Source organism: Platalea leucorodia (genome assembly GCF_965183815.1).
Source record: "Platalea leucorodia genome assembly, chromosome: 4".
NCBI classification, from domain to species: Eukaryota; Metazoa; Chordata; class Aves; order Pelecaniformes; family Threskiornithidae; genus Platalea; species Platalea leucorodia.
The window spans coordinates 111,144,976-111,167,441 of NC_138826.1; the positions used below are offsets into that span (position 1 = coordinate 111,144,976).

Genomic DNA, 22,466 nt, shown 5'->3' on the forward strand with positions numbered 1-22,466 from the left:
ACTATACTGCAAAACTAAGTGAATTACTTTCCCTTAATTATCTATGAAGGTTATTCAAGTGCTCTCTCATAGGGCAAGGTTAGGAAGAATTGCTAATAAAAAACAAGGATGAGAATTAAAAAAACAAGACAAGCCTGATTATCACAAAGACTGAAATAATAAGAATGGGGTGAGAAGTAACAGATGACATGCAAGGTGTCCTGGTGGCTGGACTCTCAATTCTGTTTTCCAAAGAATAAAGTGAAAATCAAACCAATTCCACCAGTGGAATGAAATTAGTACATCTGGAATAAAGTCAAAAGCCATCTACTTCTAGAACAACTGCTTTCATTTTTAAATCTTAAAATTTAGTATGCTTAGATGCATACTGGCACTTATTTTAGTAAAGAAAATTTTGACTCTGTACTACTTGTACAATGTTTTCTTTCTGGACAGTATGTCCATGCCTGTTTTATTGGCTATGCTGCAAGAATATTTTAACATTTTTACATCCTTAGCTTTCTAACTATTTTCTAAAAGTAATATTTGTGAGTATGATTGTACTTTGACTAGTTAACACCTGCCAATTTCTTAAAACTCGGTCATTATTATGTTACACATTTATTTCTGAGGAAGCAATGCTAAATCAATCACATTTATTAACGTATTCCATGTCAGTAGATACTATCTCTTTTCAAGTTAATTTTATGCTGGACAAAACTTAATATGTTTACAGAGGCTGTAATATTAGAGTCAAAGGTTGTTAACTTACAAATCAAATCGCAGATTCTCTCTTTCTTCAAAGAAGTAGTCCATTATAAATTTTCTTACAAAATCTGGATTTAAAGTATTATCAATTACTTCTGTTCTTCCAAACTGTAAAAGAAAAGTATAAGTTTAAGCCACATGCTATAATGAGGTATAATTAAGTAGACTGCCAATACCAGCAACATGAGAGGTATGAGAGAGCCTGTAAAAAAGTCTCTTAAAAAGATGGCATGAAAGAAAATGACTGTGTTCACATGAATAGATCAGTTATCTGTGGATGAAGAGAGACTGGCAGAAGACCTCCTATTTCAATATAAAGAGTGGTGCACGCCTGGTATCATATGACCTAAACTTTATAAACATCACTTCCCAAAGTCAATCAGAATCCACAAAAATTTGGGGAAGAAATTCAGTAACATAAAAATCCACTGTTTCCTCAAAAAAAAAATTACAATAGCAAGCAAAAGCTTGCATATATTGCTTATTTCAGATAGCTTTAAATATTAGGGAGCATAGTCCTTCCATTAGAAGTGTATCATTTTTGCATTATCCAGCTCCTGTTTCACTTCAGTTCAGCTCTCTTCATCTCTCCTCTCTCTGAGCTTTCTGCAAAATGCCTTTTCTTTCTTGGTGTTTACAGGAGGAGCCTCAGCTCTCGTCAAGCTGAAAATGTTTTAAATAAAAAAAAAAAAAAAAAAAAAAAAAACAAAACAAAAAAACAAACCAACCCAACACTTTTGCTTGACTTCAGTTCATATACATCACAGATATAAATGATTGATCATAAAATATCAATGTGATAATTTTGTTCTTATTTTAGCTGTTCTTTCAAGATACTCAGAAAACAAAGCAAAAAAGAAGGAGTTATTATTGAAATGAGCATTTCATTTTGTCCTACACATTGAACATATCAAGACATATTTGAATATAGCCTGCTGAAAAGCTTTTTGACAGTCTGCTGAAAGATCATCATTAAGGACTCCTCAAAACTGCAATTTGGGACTAGAAGACTTTTGAATGACTCAAAGACTGCCAACCTCTTCATTGACAGGACTTAACTAAATCAATAAACATGGATAAAGAAAGAATAAACCTTCTTGTAACTGAAGGTTTTTGAGATGTATTTCCTAAAAATGTTTTAACATCACGGATGTGAATCTAACCACTATAACCCGCACAGAGCCCCTCAGCTTCCCGCAGGAGCCTCCCTGTCGTGGCCCCTGCATACTTAACATGTATGTGATATGAAAGGACAGGGCATGCACCACTGCCGCTTCCTCTCAAAACTAAGGAATTTCCTTTCATTGTTTGATTCTTATTAAAATAAAATGGTGAAGAACTCCAGCCACGTTATTTGTGTGCTTTAAAGAGACTCCATTACTGTCAGCAACTCATTTTTTCTCCTTTGAATGACTGTGCATGCACGCATTCAGACTGCAGGGGACTGACTCCAAGCATCATTCATTCACGCAGGTATCTGGAGAAGTGGGCCTGTATCTAAGAGGACGACTGCTTTGTGAAAAGCAACTATCCTCCCAAAGGTCTCAGGTACAATAAAACGTTCAACAAAAGTTAACGCATCTTCAAGACACAGCTCTATAAAGTCTCAGGAAAAGGAACAATCCTCAGAAGTGACACAGTGGTGATTTGCGTCTTTGCAAAGTGTGTTTGAATCCTGTTTGGTACCTTCACTTTTGCTATGCTGTGACATGTTCAATTGGGACAGTCTTATTCAGAGATCTCCATATTCTGGCACTTCCTATAAAAGACAGAGAAGCAAAACTATCTTCCCAATGAATTATACCATCTCCAAATAAAAAGGGAAAGACTATTTAACATGTAGTGTCAATTAGCATACTCCTTTGCCAAGACTTTACATAATTTCTTAAAACCTAGGTGGAATGATTCCCTGGTCTCACTGGAACCTTGATATCCCCTGCAAGAAGGCTTCTGAATATGTCCTAAGGCACAAATTGTTTAGAGAGCAAGTTTACTCATTAGCAATCACTGTATTTCTTCAGCTCTCCTAAGCCAAAGCAACAGCTATGAAGGGGGGAAGCATTATACAGGCATGGGTAGGAGAAATTTCCAGAAGCTCTCCAGAATGATGAAGATACTGGATATTCAAAATAAAACTCCTGAGTCTCTTAAGAGAGGACTAGTACAGGATGCACATGATCCTGGCAACAGATCAGAACATGAACAAATAGTTTGACCCGTACTGCTTGTTTTGGATGAAAAAAGTCAGTCTCTTGAGAAATGATTCAAGGTATTCTCTGAAACGTTGGGATAAAGTTGACAGTCAGAGTGCTGTAAAAAACACTCTCTTGAACCAACACTAGTGACTACTGTGGTCAAGCATTAATCAATGAGAAACAACAGCAGCGGTAGAAAGGTGGCATTTCGATGGGAATTAGTATGGCTGGAATACTTGCCTGGGCTAAAGGGCCTGCCTTTCCCCTCTGAATAGTAGCATACAAATTTTATGTACATTCAAAGTCTCCAATCAGTTTCCAGGTCAAGTAAATCTCAATGTTTATAAATAAAATCTTCCCCTGTCAGCTACATGCTTTATAACATTCAACAATACTGGAGCCAGGAAAAACTGAAAGCTGGAATGGCTGATAAAATGAAATATGCAGCAATAGCTAAGCATTTAGCACTGTTTGAAGGTATGCACTGAAAATGAGAAGCCACTCTCTGACACAAGCCAGTAAACAGCAGTTCATCAGACCAGGGATGAGAAATGAAAACAACGGCGTCATAAGGACCATCCATTTTGCAGTTCTGAACAGGAATATATCTGAACAGGAATACATCTCATCGGTGTATTTGTTTCCCCTCAAGTGTCCTATTTCTTCCATTTGCACTCAAACTGTCCAAATTCTCTCAAAGACTGGAATCAGCTGCATAAGGAGATTTATCAGAAATCTGATAAACACTGACTTACTCCAGAAGCAAAGGACTCTGGGTCTTCAAAAAGAAGATCCAAGGATGACTGCGTTGCAACTAGCAAAGCTACCAGAGACACAGCACGTAAGTAAAGAACACGTATTAAGTTGTAGTAGTATCTCATGCTATGTCCAACAGAATCAGACACACATATACAAACATATCCATGAAAATATCTCCCAGCCTGTGCAGATTCAAGTAGCAGACTGTCCTGGGAGACTCCTTAATCACGAGGCAGGAAAAGAAACGTTACTGAAGTTCTTTAAATTAGATTAGGACAAGCTTGAAGGAGCATAAGAGGAGCTTCAATCGTGTGGGACCTACAGTTCTATATACATGGAAGACACAGAGAAACAAAGAACACAGGGGGCTGTAGCCTAAGAAAGTTTACTTTCCACTGCCAAAGTCATAATCTAAATTGAAAGGCACAAACCCAAAATAACTAAGTGAGCTTACAGGATAACTTGTCAAAAGAGTCCATTTGGGGCACTAATACCTCTCCTGACAAACCTGTGCCTTGACACCTTCATAAACAGATCATTTTCTGACAGTATGATCCTTCTTGAAATAGTAAAGGCAGTTTACACTTCAGGAGGATATACTTGACTTTGGAAAAGCCATTCAGAGGAAATGAAAATTAATGGCCAAGTTAAACAGACAACAACCATAGAATACCTGAGGTTGGAAGGGACCTTGGGATATTGTTCAGTTCTACCTTCCTGCTCAAAGCAGGATCAGCTAGAGTAGGTTGTCCAGTCAGGTTTTGAGTATGTCCAAGGATAGAGACTCCGCAACCCCTCTGGGCAACCTATTCCAGTATAAGACCACCTTCACAGTAAAAAGGTTTTTTTTCTTATGTTTAAATAGAATTTTCTGTATTTCAATTTGTACCCATTGACTTTTTTCCTTCCACTGGATACAGCTGAGAATGGTCAGTCTCTGCCTTCTTCACTGCCTCACATTGGGTATTTATAAACATGGATAAAATTTAAGCCTTCTCTTCTCCAGGCTGAACAATCCCAACTCACTCAGTCTCTCCTCATATGAGAGATGCTCCCCGTTCCTTTAATATCTTAGTGGCCCTTTGCCAGACCCACTCTAGTATGTCCCTAGCTTTCTCATGCAGGGGAGCTCAGCACCAGACACAGCACTCCAGCTATGGTCTCACTGGTGCTGAGGGCAAGGATCACCCCCCTTGACCTGTTGGCAATGCTGTCCCTAATGCAGCACAGGACGTTGGGCTTGCACACTCAAAAAACCTCTCCATTTCACTCAGAGGGAAGGTACTAAGGGACTGGGGGTGTGACAACTTCTACAAGTGCATGAAAAAGCAAGATAGAGGCACATAGCTAGGTAAAGGAAAGCACTGTTTACCTTTGTTCCTACATACCCTAAAATGATTGTGACTGGAGGGGGACACAGATGCTCACCTCAGACAAAAAACCCAGCTTATTTATACAGCCTTGTGGACTCTCTCATGAAGTTCAACAAAGACAAATTTGAAGTCCTATACTGCTATCGGGGACTGAGTGGTGGGGTATGAGCTGTGCAGAAAAGGTCCTAGTGCAGCCATGAGGGTTTAACAACACATTGGGTTGTATTAGGGTCAGCACAGCCTGCAGATCAAAGGCAACAATTATTCCCCCTCTACTCAACACATGTTGGCCCCCACCTGCAAAACTGGGTACAGTTTGGGGCTCTAAATACAGCTGAATCAACAGACTGGAGGCAGTTCAGTTAAATGGACCCTAAAAAAAAACCCCAACAGTCAGCAGGCTGGAGCACACAAGTTGAGGAAAAGGCGATGGAGCTCTGTTCAGCTTGGAGAAGAGAAGGTTTAGAGAAGATCTATTTCCACTACCATCCTCCACCACCTAAAGAGCATTATAGAAGACAGAGCCAGACCATTCACAGAAAGCGCAAAAAAAGGACAAGATGCAATAGTGAAAAGTTGCAGCAAAGGAAATTATGAAGGGATATAGGGAAACACTCTTCCAGAATGAGTGATTACGCACAACCAGAGAGTTGTGCAGTCTTTGCCATTAGAGAATTTCAAATCTTAGCTGGGAAAGTCCCTAAGCAACCTGGCATAACTTTGAAGATGGCTCTGCATGGATCAGGAGGATGAACCAGCCACAGCAGATGAGTACAAGGCTGGATAACACAAAGGTTGCTTTCACTTAAGTTATTCCATGATTATGTCATATTTCATACCTTGTGGTTTTAAGTTTTATAGTTCCATTAGAAATAGAACTATCTATGAATTCAAAGGAAAAGTTACTTCAAAAGGAAAAAAAATAGTTACAAAATGGCAGCTAAATGTCAGTTTTAATTTCTTAGAACAGGAAAATATTGTAAGTTTTTAAGTACTTTTCGTCTCTTCAAATCTGCATTTGTTCAGTAAAAAAAAAAAATTTCACTTTACACTATAATCATGTTACACTTTGGAAATCTTTCAGACTTGATTTAAAATGCATGACAGAAGTGTATCAGTAAATGATGATGAATATGCAATATGCCGACGATTAAATCACACTGAGACCAGAGAAGGCCTAACAGAATGCCCATCACACTGCTACCTCTCTCTCTCGTCAGTGACACTGAAATTGTTACAAAACTCAAGAGACTGAATTCAGTGGCACTGCTAACTTTTCTTTAAGTTATTTTAAATTACTTTTTTTTAATTGAAGCTTCAGTTTTTTGGTCTGTTTACTTTTTTCCAAGGTCTACACAAATGATTCCTTCACATTAAACTAATATAACTAATTACCTAACTGACAAATTACTATTAAAATTTATCTCATAGATGACATCAAAATGCTGGCCTCTAAAAATCACCGGTCTACACTTTTCAGCTAAATGAAGCATCATCTTTTTAAATCTGTTTTCCCAGTTACCTATAGCCTTTTTTAAGCAGAACAGGTTATTTCTATAATCCAGTCACAACTAATAACATAGCTGCTAATTAATTAGTTCTCCACATGGCCTAGTTTCCCCACTAACAGTTGTGTAAAGCTAAAATCTTAACATGGCCAACAAGCAAATACCTTTAGAAGTGTCATTCAGGAGAGTAATAGAATCAATTTAACTATTTAAAGGAAAATAAATGTTCAAAGAAAATCAAGAACAGAGTCCCTTTTCTGGATTTCCTGAGATGAACAGTCTTTGTCACCTCATAATGCATGAGCATAAGCTCTCCTAGTAGAAGGGAATTTTTAAGGTTTATTTAGTCATTTTATAGCATTTCAATTTAGTGATCCAGCCTAAGGGGCTATGAGGTTCATGGAAAATCATAACCTTCATTTTAACATCAGAGTTATAAAAGACTAGCAAGTTGGGTAAGTCCAATATCAGAGATACAAAGCAACTATTGTAACTATGAGGGTCTAACCCAACCCTCTGCTAACCACCTTCTATATGAATTCTCTGAATTAATTCTTGCTTCTACTTCTACTAACTTAAGAATAATATCTAGTAAGCCCTCTTTTCTTGTTTTTGAAAATTTGCAGTTATTACCACAATTGCAATTAAGTTGTTCCAATAATTAATCACCTCCATTCTGAAAAATAAGTTGTTGTCTCTTGCCTGATTTTTATTTCACTTCCTTTTCCATCTTTTGGACCTTTCTATACCTTTGTTAGGCAGAAACGTTTTCCATTATGAAATTTATGTTCTTAGTGTTGACATTTATAGCTGATTACAATTATCCTTAACTCACTCTTTCATTAAGAAAATAATTTGAGCTTAAGTTTTTCAGTGTAGCATATGTTAGTTAATGTTTTAATAATTCATTACTTTTACCTCTAGACTTTTGTCTTTTAAACATCTTTCTTGAAATGTGAACAGTCAGAACTTAGTATTCTGTTACAATTCTAGGAAACTAAAGAACTAAAAATGGTTTAAACTATCACTAGGTCTTGGCTCTGATCTAAACGGCTTTTGAAAATTCTTTAGGAAGCTTCAGGTAACATTCTCCATTGGAAGCTCACTGCACGAAATGGTACATGAACACACAACAAAAGATAATCATCTTCTCAGAGTCTGTAATCTAGCTTCACTGCATGTGAACAGAACAAATGAGAAATTTGAACTGTGGAGAAAGAAATGCAGTACCAATAAAATGAGCCTGTTGTAATAATGATTAATAGGCTCAAATAATCAGAATTAGAGAGACTACAAGGAAACAAACAAAATATTCTAAACTGCCAACCCCACTCTAGAAAAAACATAGTCATAAAATGTTAAGCAGTGTGTTTGTCCCAAAGGAAGAATAATATTTTTAATATATAAACTCATACTAATTATCAAAACACCTACAACATTCCTCTAACATGCATAGAGGCACTCATATGAAATCTGTATACTGTGTGTACACAATGGTGATTTCTACGTAACCCTTTTTAACTGATGGTCATACAATCATAAGTATATAAAAACCAGAAATGATCCCTCATTTTTCTGTGCTTTGGCTTTTTTCCATTAACTGTTTCCTTTAAAAGGAAACATGACTTCCTTGAAAAGATGATGTTTTTTTTATTCCAACTGTCTTAATTCCCTCAAACAGGTTGATTCTTTCGAGAAATCTGCCAGAGAAAGCTTTTCAGTGAACCAAATATCATGCAACATCAAAATTTATTCTTTCTTCACAACAGGCAGAGTATACGCTTCTTCCATACTCTCCATCCTTTGCTTCCTTCTACTGAAACTTTTTCTACCAGTCTGATACAAATTACATTCCTATTTATGCCATGTCCCACTGCTAAAGAAGATACAAGCTATTTTTCCAAAGAAACTTCACCAGTGCTCTAAAAAACCCAAAATCTTAATCCCAATAAATGAAATTATAAAACGCCTAGCCTTTGTAATCGTCATTAAGACAGCCTTTGAAGTCTACAAAGGAGACTCAAAAGCATGTCTTATTATGTTCCAAATGGTAATCAAATTGGTAGATGCTGCAGTGAAATGCTTAACTACTAGACACATGAGTAAGTGTCCACTTTGAACAAAATCAGCCAGATTATCATAGAATCATATAGGTTGGAAAAGAACTTTAAGATCATTGAGTCTAACCGTTAACCTAGCACTGCCAAGTCCACCACTAAACCATGGCCCTAAGCACCACATCTACCTGTCTTTTAAATACCTCCAGGGAGGAGGTATTTAACCACTTCCCTGGGCAGCCTGTTCCACTGCCTGACTGCCCTTTCACTGAAGAAATTTTTCCTAATATCCAACCTAAACCTCCCCTGGTGCTACTTGAGGCCATTTCCTCTCCTTCTCTCACTTGTTACTTGGGAGAAGAGACCGACCCCCACCTTGCTACAACCTCCTTTCAGGTAGTTGTAGAGAGCAATAAGGTCTCCCCTCAGCCTCCTCTTCTCCAGGCTAAACAACCCCAGCTCCCTCAGCCTCTCCTCAACAGCACTTGTGCTCTAGACCCTTCACCAGCTTCATTGCCCTTCTCTGGACACGCTCCACCACCTCAATGTCCTTCTTGTAGTGAGGGGCCCAAAACTAAACACAGTGTTCGAGGTGCAGCCTCACCAGTGCTGAGTACAAGGGAAGATCACTCCCCTGGTCCTGCTGGCCACACTACTCCTGATACAAGCCGGGATGCTATTGGCCTTCTTGGCCACCTGGGCAAACTGACAGCTCATATTCAGCTGGCTGTCAACCAACACCCCCAGGTCCTTTTCTGCCAGACAGCTCTCCAGCCACTCCTCCCCCAGCCTGTAGTGTTGCATGGGGTTGTTGTGACCCAACTGCAGGACCCAGCACTGAGCCTTGGTGAACCTCACACAGTTGGCCTCGGCCCGTTGATCCAGCCTGGCCAGGTCCCTCTGTAGACCCTTCCTACCCTCCAGCAGATCAACACTCCCGCCCAACTTGGTGCCGTCTGCAAACTTACTGAGGGTGCACTCAATCCCCTCGCCCAGATCGTTGATAAAGATATTAAACAGAACTGGCCCCAATACTGAGCCCTGGGGAACACCATTATCTAATATGTCATGATAGAAGGGGAGGATATCCACCTCTCGGAGGTCAATTAATGTCATAAGTTAATTATTATTAATTATTATTTACTAATTCATTATTTTTATTATTACAATAATTTACTGATTTATTAGTAGATAGAAAAGAAAACATAAGAATAAGCAGTCAATTTGCTGGATGAAAACTCCCTGCAAGATCTCAACAAGTTCCCATAGACATGGATGTCCATGGATAGACTCATGCAGTACCATACACGCCTGAACAATCTGGAGCAGGGACTAAAAAGATAAAGTTACAAAACAAATAGATTTTTACAGAATTGAACAGGAGAGATATATATATATATATATATATATATACACACACAAGGCAACTATGAAGACTTGGCAGAACAACATTATTCAATACTGAGTGGTCGGACAATAAAATGGCAGATGAAATTCGATATGGATGAATGAAACACTATATCCACATGTGGAAAAAAAGTAACAGCTAACTTAATACAGAAGTTAGGATGGCTGAATAAGCAATGTGAGCACATAAAGGGAGAAGTATTTCTGTTGATAAACTGTACAGTATAGGGACTAGGTACAGCTCATGACAGCATTTTTTAATTTCCTTACAAACTGGTCACATTTGCTATCCTGGGATTCCACTACAACCTTGCCTAACTGCCTTCTCTCTCAATTTGATGACTCAATCAAAAAAGATGCCTTTTCTTGTCTCCAGCATATCTACTCCAGATTAAAAAAAAAGGTGAGCAGAATTAATTAACAGGAAGGCCTGAAGAATGGGAAACGATGAACAATTTTAGAAGACACAATGGAAATTTACTGAGGATATAAAGTAACATTTGGCTGCTCATGAAGCTGGAAATCAGCATGATGAGGACCAGTGAGAGAATAGACTTCCAGACAGGTATACAAATTTAATTTGCATCCAATGCATCATTACAGTAGATGGACCAGAGGCTCAGAGCCTCACTCCATAGGCAGTTTCTTAACACTTACCATTGGTGGATATTACCAGTAAAACCGCAGTTGGTTGGGTATTTTACAATGTCTATTATTTATTTAACATTCACCTTTGAAGTGCTCCCTCTTGTTTTCAGAATTAACACCCTCTTTGAAATGAAGCAATTCAGATTCTTTCAATATATTATTTAAGGCTTCTGTAGATAACAGTAAGTTATACTTAGCCGTATTTCAAATGTGTCCTCACAAAGTAAGGGGACGTAACTATTTTAAAACCAAAGCTCAGATTCTGATGATGCATGTGTTGCTGATTACATTAATTGAAATACCTGATGATCACACTGTAAGTGAAAACAGGGAAACTGTTTTGAAAAACAACACCCTATTAAATTGAGAACAAAACATTTTAATTCTTTGCCGAGGATTTGGTGTGCAAGAATACCACTGGGTAAAAACACTGGAATCTCTACCACAGGCAACCAGGAATTTGTGCCCAGAAAACATCTACCCTTCATTAAATGCAGGGTTTGATTTAACTATTGTATTGAATCCATCTGAATAGCTTAGCTGAAGAGGGAAAAAAGCACACTGCTAGAATAGATTGCAGGGAAATTATGGAGATTATGAAATGATTTACTGTGTTTATGATCCCCAAGCATTTTCTGTAGTGTTGAAAAGAAAGTAATTAGGCAAAAGAAGGAAGAGAACTATGCATAAAAGGATATGGAACAGAAACAAGGTAAAGTATGTTGTCATGACTGAACACCATTCTTTAATGTTTACGCATATCATCAGGGGCTTATTATTTGCCTCAGTTTTGTCTTCTCCAAACAGTTCCAGGTGACTTCCACCTCTACAAGCTAGTAAAATATTAAAAAAGTGTTTAAATGCAACAAAATGGACACATATACAGAATTTTACTGAAAAACACAGTATCAGTGCATTCACCACTGTATGAAGAAAAAGCACAAAAATAAAGATATGAGATCACCCATCTAGTGTACGTATCAACTAATCTTCTACCTGCCACCTTATTTTTTACCACTGGTATAAATATAATACACCACAACATATAAAATGCAATCCTGACTCAGCCCCTCTATCATGCCAACCTCTGAATTTTGACTGTCATAACAGCTACGAGGAATGGGATTCTACTCACCGAACTCTACATCTGACATAGTCAAAAGGGTAGGCCTTTGATCATCACTTGGAGGCATTTCTAAAGAATGATTCATCTGATCTAATGCGGACATCTAAATTAGGTCTGATGAACTGCCCTCAGGATGTTATCTTTTCCCATTAACTATAAATAGTTTAAACAGTCAACTGAGTTGTAAATACCTATACCTAGACCTTCTCCTGATAGACAAGATAGAGATAATTATGTCTTAAAAGAAAAAAAAACACGTAAGATTTTCTAGCAACTGCCATGTCAAAAGTCTGTTTTAACCCCTGTAGTTACTAAACTGGCATATGATACCATAACCACATGCCAAACTGCATCACCTAGCCAAGATACTCTTTAATCAGTGTGAAGATGCAATACAAGCAATAACGTTGCACACTGCCCTGTTCAGCTGTTTTTGCTTTGGTCAAGGAGATAAAATGGCACAAGACAATACAAAGCGATAAGGTGGTGACACACTTCGACCACTACAAACTTGGATCTGTTAAAATAGACAGCGGATGGAATCTTTCCATCAACAATCTCCTAAATCACCTCAAAACGAGCACATGGAACTTTTCTAAGTAAGCTGATAATGTTATAATTTTACTATCAGGACAATTATGATATTAAAAATGGTTAATAGTTATTTTAACAGTTACACCACAGAAGTATGAAAAATGCACAAAATTACATATGAACCTTAGAAAACAATAAGCTAGAATTTCTGACAAAATCCTCTTAACCCCAGACCAGAAAAGGACCCAAATGCTTTGGTGATGATCTAGGCTTGACTACCAAAATGCGCCAAGCCACCTAGTCACCTGAATGCTTTCCCATTAGGGTCCTCAAACTGACATTTCTTCACACAAATCAGAGGAATGTGATCCAGTAGATGTTCTGCGAGGATGTCTAGCACACAGTTCAGAACAGAGAGGAGCAATTGAACTAAAAACTACAAATGAAATAGGTACAATGTTTCATGTATTGCCCAGTTATATGAGCAGGAGACAAATTCAGTTCTCCAAGCAGGAGACAAATTCAATTCTCTCACCCTGACAAGACTGAAACTCACATCCACCACGTTTCAGCAAAGCAGAAAATACGTTTCTCCAGACAACTGGCAGGGACACCAAATATAAGGGAAGAGGTCTGGTTTCTGTGCCCCTGGCCCCTCCACTGGAATTTTTACATAGTAATAATCACATAAAATATCAGTTCTCAAAACAAGAACATCAGACTTCCTCTCTTTTACAGGGAAAAACAGTACGATAGTTCATTCTTCTCTTGGCTCTGTTCTTAGAATGCATGGCCACACCGCGGCCCACCTACAGTGAAAAACAGTTCCATCAATCCTCTCTGTAAGGCAGCTAAAGAGCGCATTGTATCAGTAGAAAGGAAAGATGACCACCCTTCCCCCGACACTGTCAACTCTATCAAAGAATAACATAAAAGGAGAAAAATTAGATGATTAAGTACAGGGAGACAGTTCCAGGCTATAAATGTTGATCTGCTGTAGATACCCAATTTAGAGATACTTGATTTAGTTTCTTAAGACATATCTCTCCACTGTTTACGCTGATAGGTTAAGAAGACATGGTCCAACCTATGCATAATACGCTCCCTCCGTTGTTGCCTGGTGTATACTCTATTCAGCAGCACCTAACTTCTCCCAAACACTACACAGGAAAAGTAGATCTCTACCATAACTACAGGCTAGTTTTGCTGACACTGACCATCACCACAGTTGAATCCTTCCACAGATCTTGTACTGTTTGTCTTCCTCTCTTGACATCCACAAACCTTGTCCAGATTGATAGCTAAGTTTGATTTCATTTATCTCAGGGAGACTGTAAAACAAGAAACTCATGTATTTTCTCTAATTTTGTTTTCACTTTTAATGGAAATACGCAATACAGATATCGAAATTGAGATTAACGTGACTAGCTTTTAAGTGTTTACTGGAACATAGGACTCCCATCGTTTAGCATAGCATTCAAGAGGCTATGACATGCCCTTTACTGCTAGGGCAAATGACCAGCTTTAAGTATACTCAAAAAGTTTACATATCTATGAAAATGTATCTTACCTCTCTCCATTCTTTGTTTCCAATGGCTTGTGTGTACAAAACACAGACTGTGAAAAGAAAAAAATGTTTGGTCATTTTCAGAACTTAACATATTCTTAACTTAAGTGAACCAATTTTGTAGTCTGTTGTGCTGTTGAGATTAGTAACTAGGACAATCAAATAGTAAAATGTTTCCCCTCGGTTTTCAGTATCCCTAACCAGATCAGCCACAATATGGTCTAGCTGTTGCAGCAATGAGTTAATAAATAGGGTGGTTCTAATGGGAGGCAACACTTATGCCTGACCTCCAGCAAATCACTTGACAACCCTCAGCAGTAAAATTGGATAAAAGCAGGTCTTCATTAAATGTGGATGGTCTGGCTATCCTAGTTAATCTAATGCATAATTACCCTAAATCATGCTTCCTTCAAGAGATGAGAGAACTAAAATAAAAACAAATGAGGACTCTACTGGAAAAAGAGACAGGGGAATATAAATAAACAGAAGTGGGAAAAGGAAAAAAACAACTTCTCAGGTTTTCTTCCTTAATTTTGCTTCAAATTTTTTATACATATGCATTATATATATGCATATATATATATATGCATCTTGCATATGCATCCTTTTTTTTTTTTTTTTTTTAACTAAAACCTAATAATAAGTGGATTCAATGAAGTTTGTCAACCTAAGCTGTTTTTGAGAGACCAAGCAGTGTAATCCCACAGGTGTCACTCTCCTTACAGATCTGTTTTTCCAGCACAGAACCCATTACACATTAATCTGCAGCTTCTGTCACAGGGACTGCTGACAGAAGTACAGTGATTACAATCAGGTCTTTTAAACACTCTTATAAGTACAAATCATTTGCACTGAAGGAGCGCTATATTATTTTCTACAGTGTTGAACTAGTTGCAGCTAACAACCATAAAGCAATTTTTACCTGAAACTCCACTACAACCCTTTTCTAAACAATAGAAATACAGATATTTGAACACTTTTTTCCTGACAAATTCTTCTCCTGTGCCAATCATTATTTTTCAGCAGAAGGTTAAAAATAATATTGTTTTGGGTTGCAGCCTTTAACAATAAAGCTGGAAGCCTGGTTTTGTTCTCAATGAAGTCAGAATCCTCAACTGACCAAAGCAGAAATGAAGTCAAGCTTCAAACTACATTTTCTTCTTACTTGAAAGGTATTTGCTAGACACACACACACACACACACAAAAACCCCAAACATTAGGCAGTAACAAATAAGAGGAAGAACAGAAAAAAGCAAGTTCAATATTTTAGCTTGACACAGAAGTTAACACAATTCAACTTTTTTTTTTTTTTTTTTTTTTTTCCAAATAAGATGTCTTGTAGAAGAAAAAAAGCTTTTACAAAAAATTTCAAAATCATTCTCCGGAGTTGTCTGTCTTTCTCCATTTATTCTAAATGAAAACTTGGGCAATCATGCGCCTAGCTGTGGTTCCTGCTTACAGTAGAATGAATCCAAACCAACAAGCCTATTTTTACAGCACTCTTTGGAGTAGATTGCTGAGCTATATTACATGAAGAATGAAGTTAAATGGGAAAATGTGAGAAAACAGAGTGAAATTGAAGCTATGAAATCAGCTACAGCAGTGTCTGAAGGTTACTGAACTTCTGACTAACCTTTGCATCTAGTAAGATCTGTGCCAAGGTAACCCTGGGAGAAGAAGGAAATGTTGTCAAAGGAAGTTTCCATAGATAAAAACAAGCAAAAAAATATTCTCTGGAAATACCCCTCCTGCTAACATTAAATCAGGTAGGCTCTCACAAACATTCCTTTCACTTTCCCCATTGGAAACTCTTTTTTAAACTAATGTTACCAGTTCTGCAATAATGAATATTTTCCAATTTTCAGTAGTGGTTTCCAAGAATGCAAATGTCTTACTAATTTCAAAAGCAGATAGATACAACTGTGGATTTTGTCCATTTTGCCAAGAGCTTACATCTAAGTTTTCAATTAAAAATTTCTCATACCTGTAACCCCAGTTGAGAATAGAACTGAAATTCATTTAGAGGAAAAGACACTCTTTACAGATAATGCGCACTTTTGCTATTCAGATATTTGTATTGTCCAGATTTTTCTTAAACATAATCATTTTCACCACTGATTTGCTGCTTTATTTTTTGTACTACATCCTGCCTTGTGTATTAGTGTTAATACAGTAAATCAAGTATCAATTGTGCATCGCAGCTGTGGAACAAAAAGAATATTAAAAAATGAGAGATTTAATATTGAGGAGAAGAAAGCAACAATACAACCATAAAACATCCACTACCATCAAATTTTCAGAAAAGAAACGTTCTGGTACTACCTTATCTCCCTAGTTTATGAAGCCAAATAAAAGAACGGCTATGAACAAAAACACTAAGAAAAGATTACCGTAGGATAATTTTAGTCTCCTACTATGGTTGATGAGATGGGAGTCACACAACATAGAAGGGTTAAAAAACAGGTGTAAAGCTCCACCTTAAAACTGATTCAGTCTCTTACTTTATTCCTAGTTTTTGGAAGGCTGCTCACACCTGTCTGTCTCTTAGAATCCCAGTTTCCAAATTCAGTTTGTTTGTAGTCAAGTTTACTATCATTTGGGATTTTTATCTTTGGAGGACTTACAGCAAGCAATGCTATCATTCTCACCTTTTCATTGCTGAGGCATTAGTAGACTTCTATTCCCCTCCACTCCCAGTGGCTCCCCAGTGTATATCCCAGGAGTGAGACAACCTCTCTAGTTTAAGAATCATTTATATAAAACCTTAAATGAGGAGAAAAGAGCTAAGTATTTGTAGTATGACTACCAATTTTCTGCTATTTATCGAGGTTGCAGATGTGGCAGGTACTTTAAATATATTGAAGATAATTTAAATATAATGAAGATATAAACTAATAATCATCTCACGTAATATTTATTTTATTTAGTGCAAGGTGCAAGCTTGACAGTGATACATACATGTGCATCTCAAACTGATATTTAAAACAAAAAGTCAGTCCTAATGAAAGCTATAGAAAAGACATACATTCCAGACTTTCTGATAAATACTTTGCAAATTTAGAATAATTTAAAAACTTCTTCTATCTTTCCTCTAAAACTCACCCCAGAAATTTTCAGGAAACCATCCATGATGCTGGTCTCCATCAGTGCTAAGATTCACTACCCTTAAAGGCTCTCAGAGACACGGTTTTATAAAGACCCTAATATCATACTAATTACAATAATCCTTCAAAAACTTCTTCAAAGTCATATCCAACTGGAGAAATGCAGATAAATATGTCGAAGTTGATCTAAAGCACTTGAACCACCCAAACCAGGCTAAGGCTTCATGAAGCAACCAATTTTTTTTTTTTTTTTTTGAGCAGAAAATAGTTAATAGCATTATCATGTGGGAGGGGAAAGAACAAAGTGGGATAAACAGGAAATCCTTAAGTTTCAAAAGCCAACATATCATGCAGCCACATCCTAAGATGGAGCTGAACAACCAGTTCTCTTGTAATCTGGAAAATTGAGGGAGCAATGAAGAAGTTCAGAGCAGTCCATTGATGAAGAGTAACATACTCTCACAAGGAAGTTGCCTGAGAAACCCTTTTGGAAGGCTTTGCCATATGAGCTCTTCCAAGGGAAGATACATCCATACCTATAGTCAGAAATATTAACATTTAGTAATTTTTAACTCTGGACACTGATACCACAGTGTCAAATTCAAGGTAAATTTAATGAAAGCTTGCAACGAAGTGGAAGTGTCAACAGTTTTCACTCAGTTGTAGATTCAGTTCCCAAAATATTGTAGTCTGCACTTTCTTTTTTCCCCAGATAGTTTGGGCCTCCCTTACCCTAATTTGGTCCTTTCCTATTCAGTGCATATATGCTCATCCTTTAGCCTGGCAACTACTGTTACATCCAACCTGCGCACCTCAGTTTTCCCAAACATAACACATCTATTCCCTTTCAAGAAAGTCTTGGCCACAATAAAGTCAGCCTTTTCCCCATGCTACCTAAATCTTTCCACGATCCTGCACCCAGTTCTAGTAGGGGCTCCTCATTACTCTTCACTGACCAGATTCTATACCTTCTAGGCAGAGCTTCCTGAAGGTCTTTCTGTCCCAACTGTCATGAGATTCTTCTCGTTGTTACTATCTTCCAAGGGGAGATCCTCTAGGGGAAGAGTTTTTACCTCTTCCCTCTTTCTATTATCATACTCAGGAGTCACAGGGCGCCACGAGAAGAGGACATTCCATCCTGACCATTGTGCTGCTACCACAGCTGCACAGTGGCTCAGTTTGGCTAGCCAGTGCATGGGAAGAAAAAGATTGCACCTGTCATTAGAAGAAACATGCCAAATTCGTTAATCTGTATCTCTTTTGCAGGTCTTATCCCTGCCTCATCAGGGAAGCACTGCTTTAGCTCATTCTCTCCAAGAAAATTAAAAAAAAAAAAAGTTTTCTCAAAAGTATTCCTAGAAAAAATGATCTCCAAACTGGAAGAACAGAATGGTTCAAATGCTACAGTAAATCAATATATATGACTTCCTTTGACACCACTGAGGAGAAAGCACTGTCAGTAAGAGACTTCAATATTGTTTACAATACTTCATGAACAAGGGCTATCCAAGTCTGTCCCATCTATATCTAGTATCTCTAAATTATTTCTGTAACTTGCCTCAAGGGAGGCAAAGTGCCAGCTTCCTCTTGGCACAAATATTCTAGATTGCAGGGAAGTGGTTGGAATTGGAATAAATACTGAATAGCAATTACAGTATCAAAAAAAGGCTAAGAAAATCTTGTAAGAGAACTGGAGAAATCACAAGTTCCTTTTTAATTTCAGGAGAAGGCCATTTATGTGGACATGGGAGTCAACTATATTCATGTGTGTCCCTCTCTGAGAAAAAGACCAAGAGGCTAAAATCAGATTTTCACTATCAGTATGATCCCTAGATAACTGCACTGGAGTTTGAAAAGCATATTAGAATTAGCCTAGTCAAATCCAATGACACCTCAACATACAGAGTGACTCTACGTGGTTCTACCTTGTATGAGATCTAATGGTTGCAAATCCAATGGGTCTAAAAGTGGATCTTGTGAAAGTGGTATTATGCTGGTTTTGACACATTTTTTAGCTAACAGGGTAAAATTACTGTACACAGACCAGCCTAAGAATGGCCTTTGTCCAAGCAAACAGACACTGAGGAAAGTTATCCTGCTGTACTTCCAACTACAGAAAAGAATAGAACTTTTTATACTACACCCTTACCCCTTTCACTTTTACAGCAGAGCCATATCTCTGTACTCAACTAAAGGACACTAGGAGCAAACAAATTAAATTGGCTAATAAAAACACCTGCAGAATAATAAAACTAAATGTACATTGTTTGGAGAGTACCCACAATCAAAGCTGCTTTGCCAAGTAATTTCTTGAGTGCAAATACAGGATGAGCACTTCCAGAGCCAACAGTTTCCCCCTTCTCTCTTCACCAAGGACAGTATTACTGTATTCCATGTTTTTGTACTGCTAACCTGTGACAGATAGGCCTGATTGGCGGTGTAACTGAGTACTCACAACTTCAGACCAGACCTCTAAAGCACACCACCAATTTGAGTGCTTTAAATAAGCTATTTACCAGAAACAAGAAAGCAGTATGTTTTGAATTGATAGACAAGGTGATGACACTTTAAAAAATATTTCCATATACTTTGAATCTATAAAAAATACCACCAGTTTACTTCTCAGAAATATTTTAAAGATAGATATTAAGATTTCTTCAGGTTTTCCTGCCACTCTGTTTCCTTGTGCCCCTTACCCAGCATGGGTCACTCACCAGCCAGAATCACTTGGGTTTGCCCACCTGCCCCAGCTTGGGTTGCCCACAGACCCTTTAGAGATGCCCCGTCTTTTGCATGGAGTGTCTCCTTTCAAGAATGCATCTCCAGCAGCATATCTTCAGCAGTGTGGCTCCAGTAGTTATCTTCAGCAGCTGTGTCTCTAGCTCCTAGTTGCTGCCGCTTTTTTTCTAAAATACGTTTGGGTAGGGGCACTGCGTGCTCCCCTGACAGGCAGAAGTTCTGGCAGGCAATGGTTACTCACATGGCTTTCGGAGCTGACTGGAACCAGCTGTGACAGTCACAGGGTGGTCCATGGCCTCCTCCCACACAGGTCACACTGCAGTCCCCTGCTACTCAAACCCTGCAATTTATGCCTAATACAGTTCCCTGTCTGATAAAAACTTGAAGCACTTGTCCCTAATAATATTTGAGCTTAAAAACTAGACACATCATCACTTTTGTTAAAAGGCACCTTGATTCAATAGAGATCTCTGAATTCAATCTATCAGGGGCAATAGGTCACTGACCACTCTTCAAAATTGCTTAACCTAGACAACTGAGGTTTCATTAACCAACTTAAAAACAGTTATTAATATGCAAGACACTCAATTCTGTTTCTGCATGATCTCCCTACACCAGAGGCATGGTATTGTCTATGTTGCCTTTTTTAAAAAAAAAAAAAAAAGTTTTCCAAGTCAGGAATGTCAAAGGTACTCCTAACTTAATGCAGCTTTTCCCCAGAAGCAGAAGCTTTTCCCATCAAAAGTCTATTGTGAAATCTCTCTCAAGAAACTTTTGAGAACAGACAAACATACTCTCACGGAAGTACTCAAATGTTTCATACTGTCACATGACTCCGTGTATCCCATCAGGACACGGTTACATGTCCAGACACTTGACAGAAGTACACGCGTCTCGGGTGATTTCCAATGTCAGTAAGCACAATACATGGTATTCTAAGGAAGAAAAGCCCAGGCTTAAAAAAAGAAAACAAACTTACAGATAAGAAGATATAGAGAGTTGTAGGGGAGACAACATGACCCAAGACACCATAATCTAAGGACTAGTCAATTAACACTATAGAAGTACTGTGATTAAACATTGTCAGAAAAAAAGGAAATCTTTTGTGGCCTCAGTTCTTTAATAAAGTTTTTATAAAGTGTGTGATACAGGAAGATAGTCATGATCTTAAATCAAAAGTCCCATAGTATATAAATTCATAGACATGAGAGTTTTTTGGGATCCAGTCATGCATTAATAAAACTTAAGGGGAAAATGGGTGTCACTATCCTACATATCTGAAAACATTAATTCATAAACCATCATACTATTTTTTGATCAGGAAAGGTTGTGTTTCCCAGAGACGAATTAACTTAATTTTATTTTTCAGCGTTTGACTCTAAGATTAGTGGACACTATGTACTAGCAGCAACAAGTGCTTCTAGTTTATTTATAAGTTTGCTTACTAGCGTTGAAAGAGATCTAGAACAACAGATACTAAAAAAAAAAAAAAAAAGAAGAAATGCTTTTCTGCATTTATTAATTTTAGGAAAAAGTAAGTTGACTGCTAAATAAGGGACCATGTAGCTCAGGAAAGCAATATCGAATACAGGGTCTTTAAAATTCCAGTTCATATAACAGAAACTATGAGTGTAACTTATTTAAGTGTAACAATTACTTCAAATAATTTTCACAAAGACAATGTAAACCTAACTGACACTGAAGAAAATGACCCACCTAATTTTTAATCCAGTGTTTACACATTTGGAGTACATGATGAGAAGAAACAATAAAACACTATATACTTACTCGGATCAGATTTAGAAAATGTATCTCTGTCCAAAAGATTTCTGTTAAAAAAAAAAAAGAGATAAAAATAATCTTATTTATAAAAAATGGTGAAAGATACAAATCAGATATAAATGCACAAATGTTTTTAACAATTTTGATCGAGGGTCAGCTTAGTTTTCTGTCCTCCTAATATGTAAGATTTACTTGAAGTCAGTCAGCACTAACACTTGAGCCTTCTTATATTTCATTTTATTATACATTTTGGATTTGAGCAAACGGTGGCTCATATACTCCAACACCATGAAGTGAAAAGCAATCCACAACAAGCACATTAAATATATATATTGGACATCAGGAACAGAAATACCTTTAAATCACAAACTTCTACCAGAGATTAACATGCTAGTTGAACCCAAAAACTTTAGACTTTACTTAAAAGAATGGCTATGAGATCTCGAGCCATCAGCAAATATCTGTAAGAATCTGTCATGAATGAGTAAGGTAAAGAGAACTAAAGCACACACAGGACATACACCAAAAATAGGAATTTTCTAATTATCTACAAAATACCTAGGAAAAAGTAGGAAGAACTAATTTCTTTGTTACACAATGCAGTCCCAGTATCGTAGCCACACTTCAGCCATGGAGAATCATACACAGATGAGGAGACTCAAATTAACACTAAGTCTAGAGAAGCAGGACTGACCAGAAAACCACTCAGAATAGTTACCAACATTTCGTCATTCAGAAATTAAAAAAAAAAAATTAAATTATCTTGACAAACTAGAAAAATGGTCTGAAAACAGGATGCCATTGAACAGGGACAAGAAAGAGCTATTAAACTTAAGCAGGTAAAGTTAGGTATTAAACTTAATCAACAGCAAAAATGCAGCATAGCTTCATATAAGCTGGATATACAGCAGTTATGTTA

At 37.4% G+C, this 22,466-nt stretch overlaps 1 protein-coding gene across 1 annotated transcript in view; it reads right to left on the bottom strand.

Annotated features, from left to right (window-relative positions):
* The window catches only part of CPNE8 (copine 8), a gene marked incomplete at its 5' end in the record, with an annotated part of 110,655 nt that overhangs the window by 76,637 nt on the left and 11,552 nt on the right, over positions 1–22,466 (bottom strand). Inside the window, 3 exons of the mRNA XM_082311147.1 lie at positions 752–855; positions 13,925–13,971; positions 21,554–21,594. Coding sequence (XP_082167273.1) covers positions 752–855; positions 13,925–13,971; positions 21,554–21,594 — 192 coding nt within the window. The remainder of the gene's footprint in view (positions 1–751; positions 856–13,924; positions 13,972–21,553; positions 21,595–22,466) is intronic.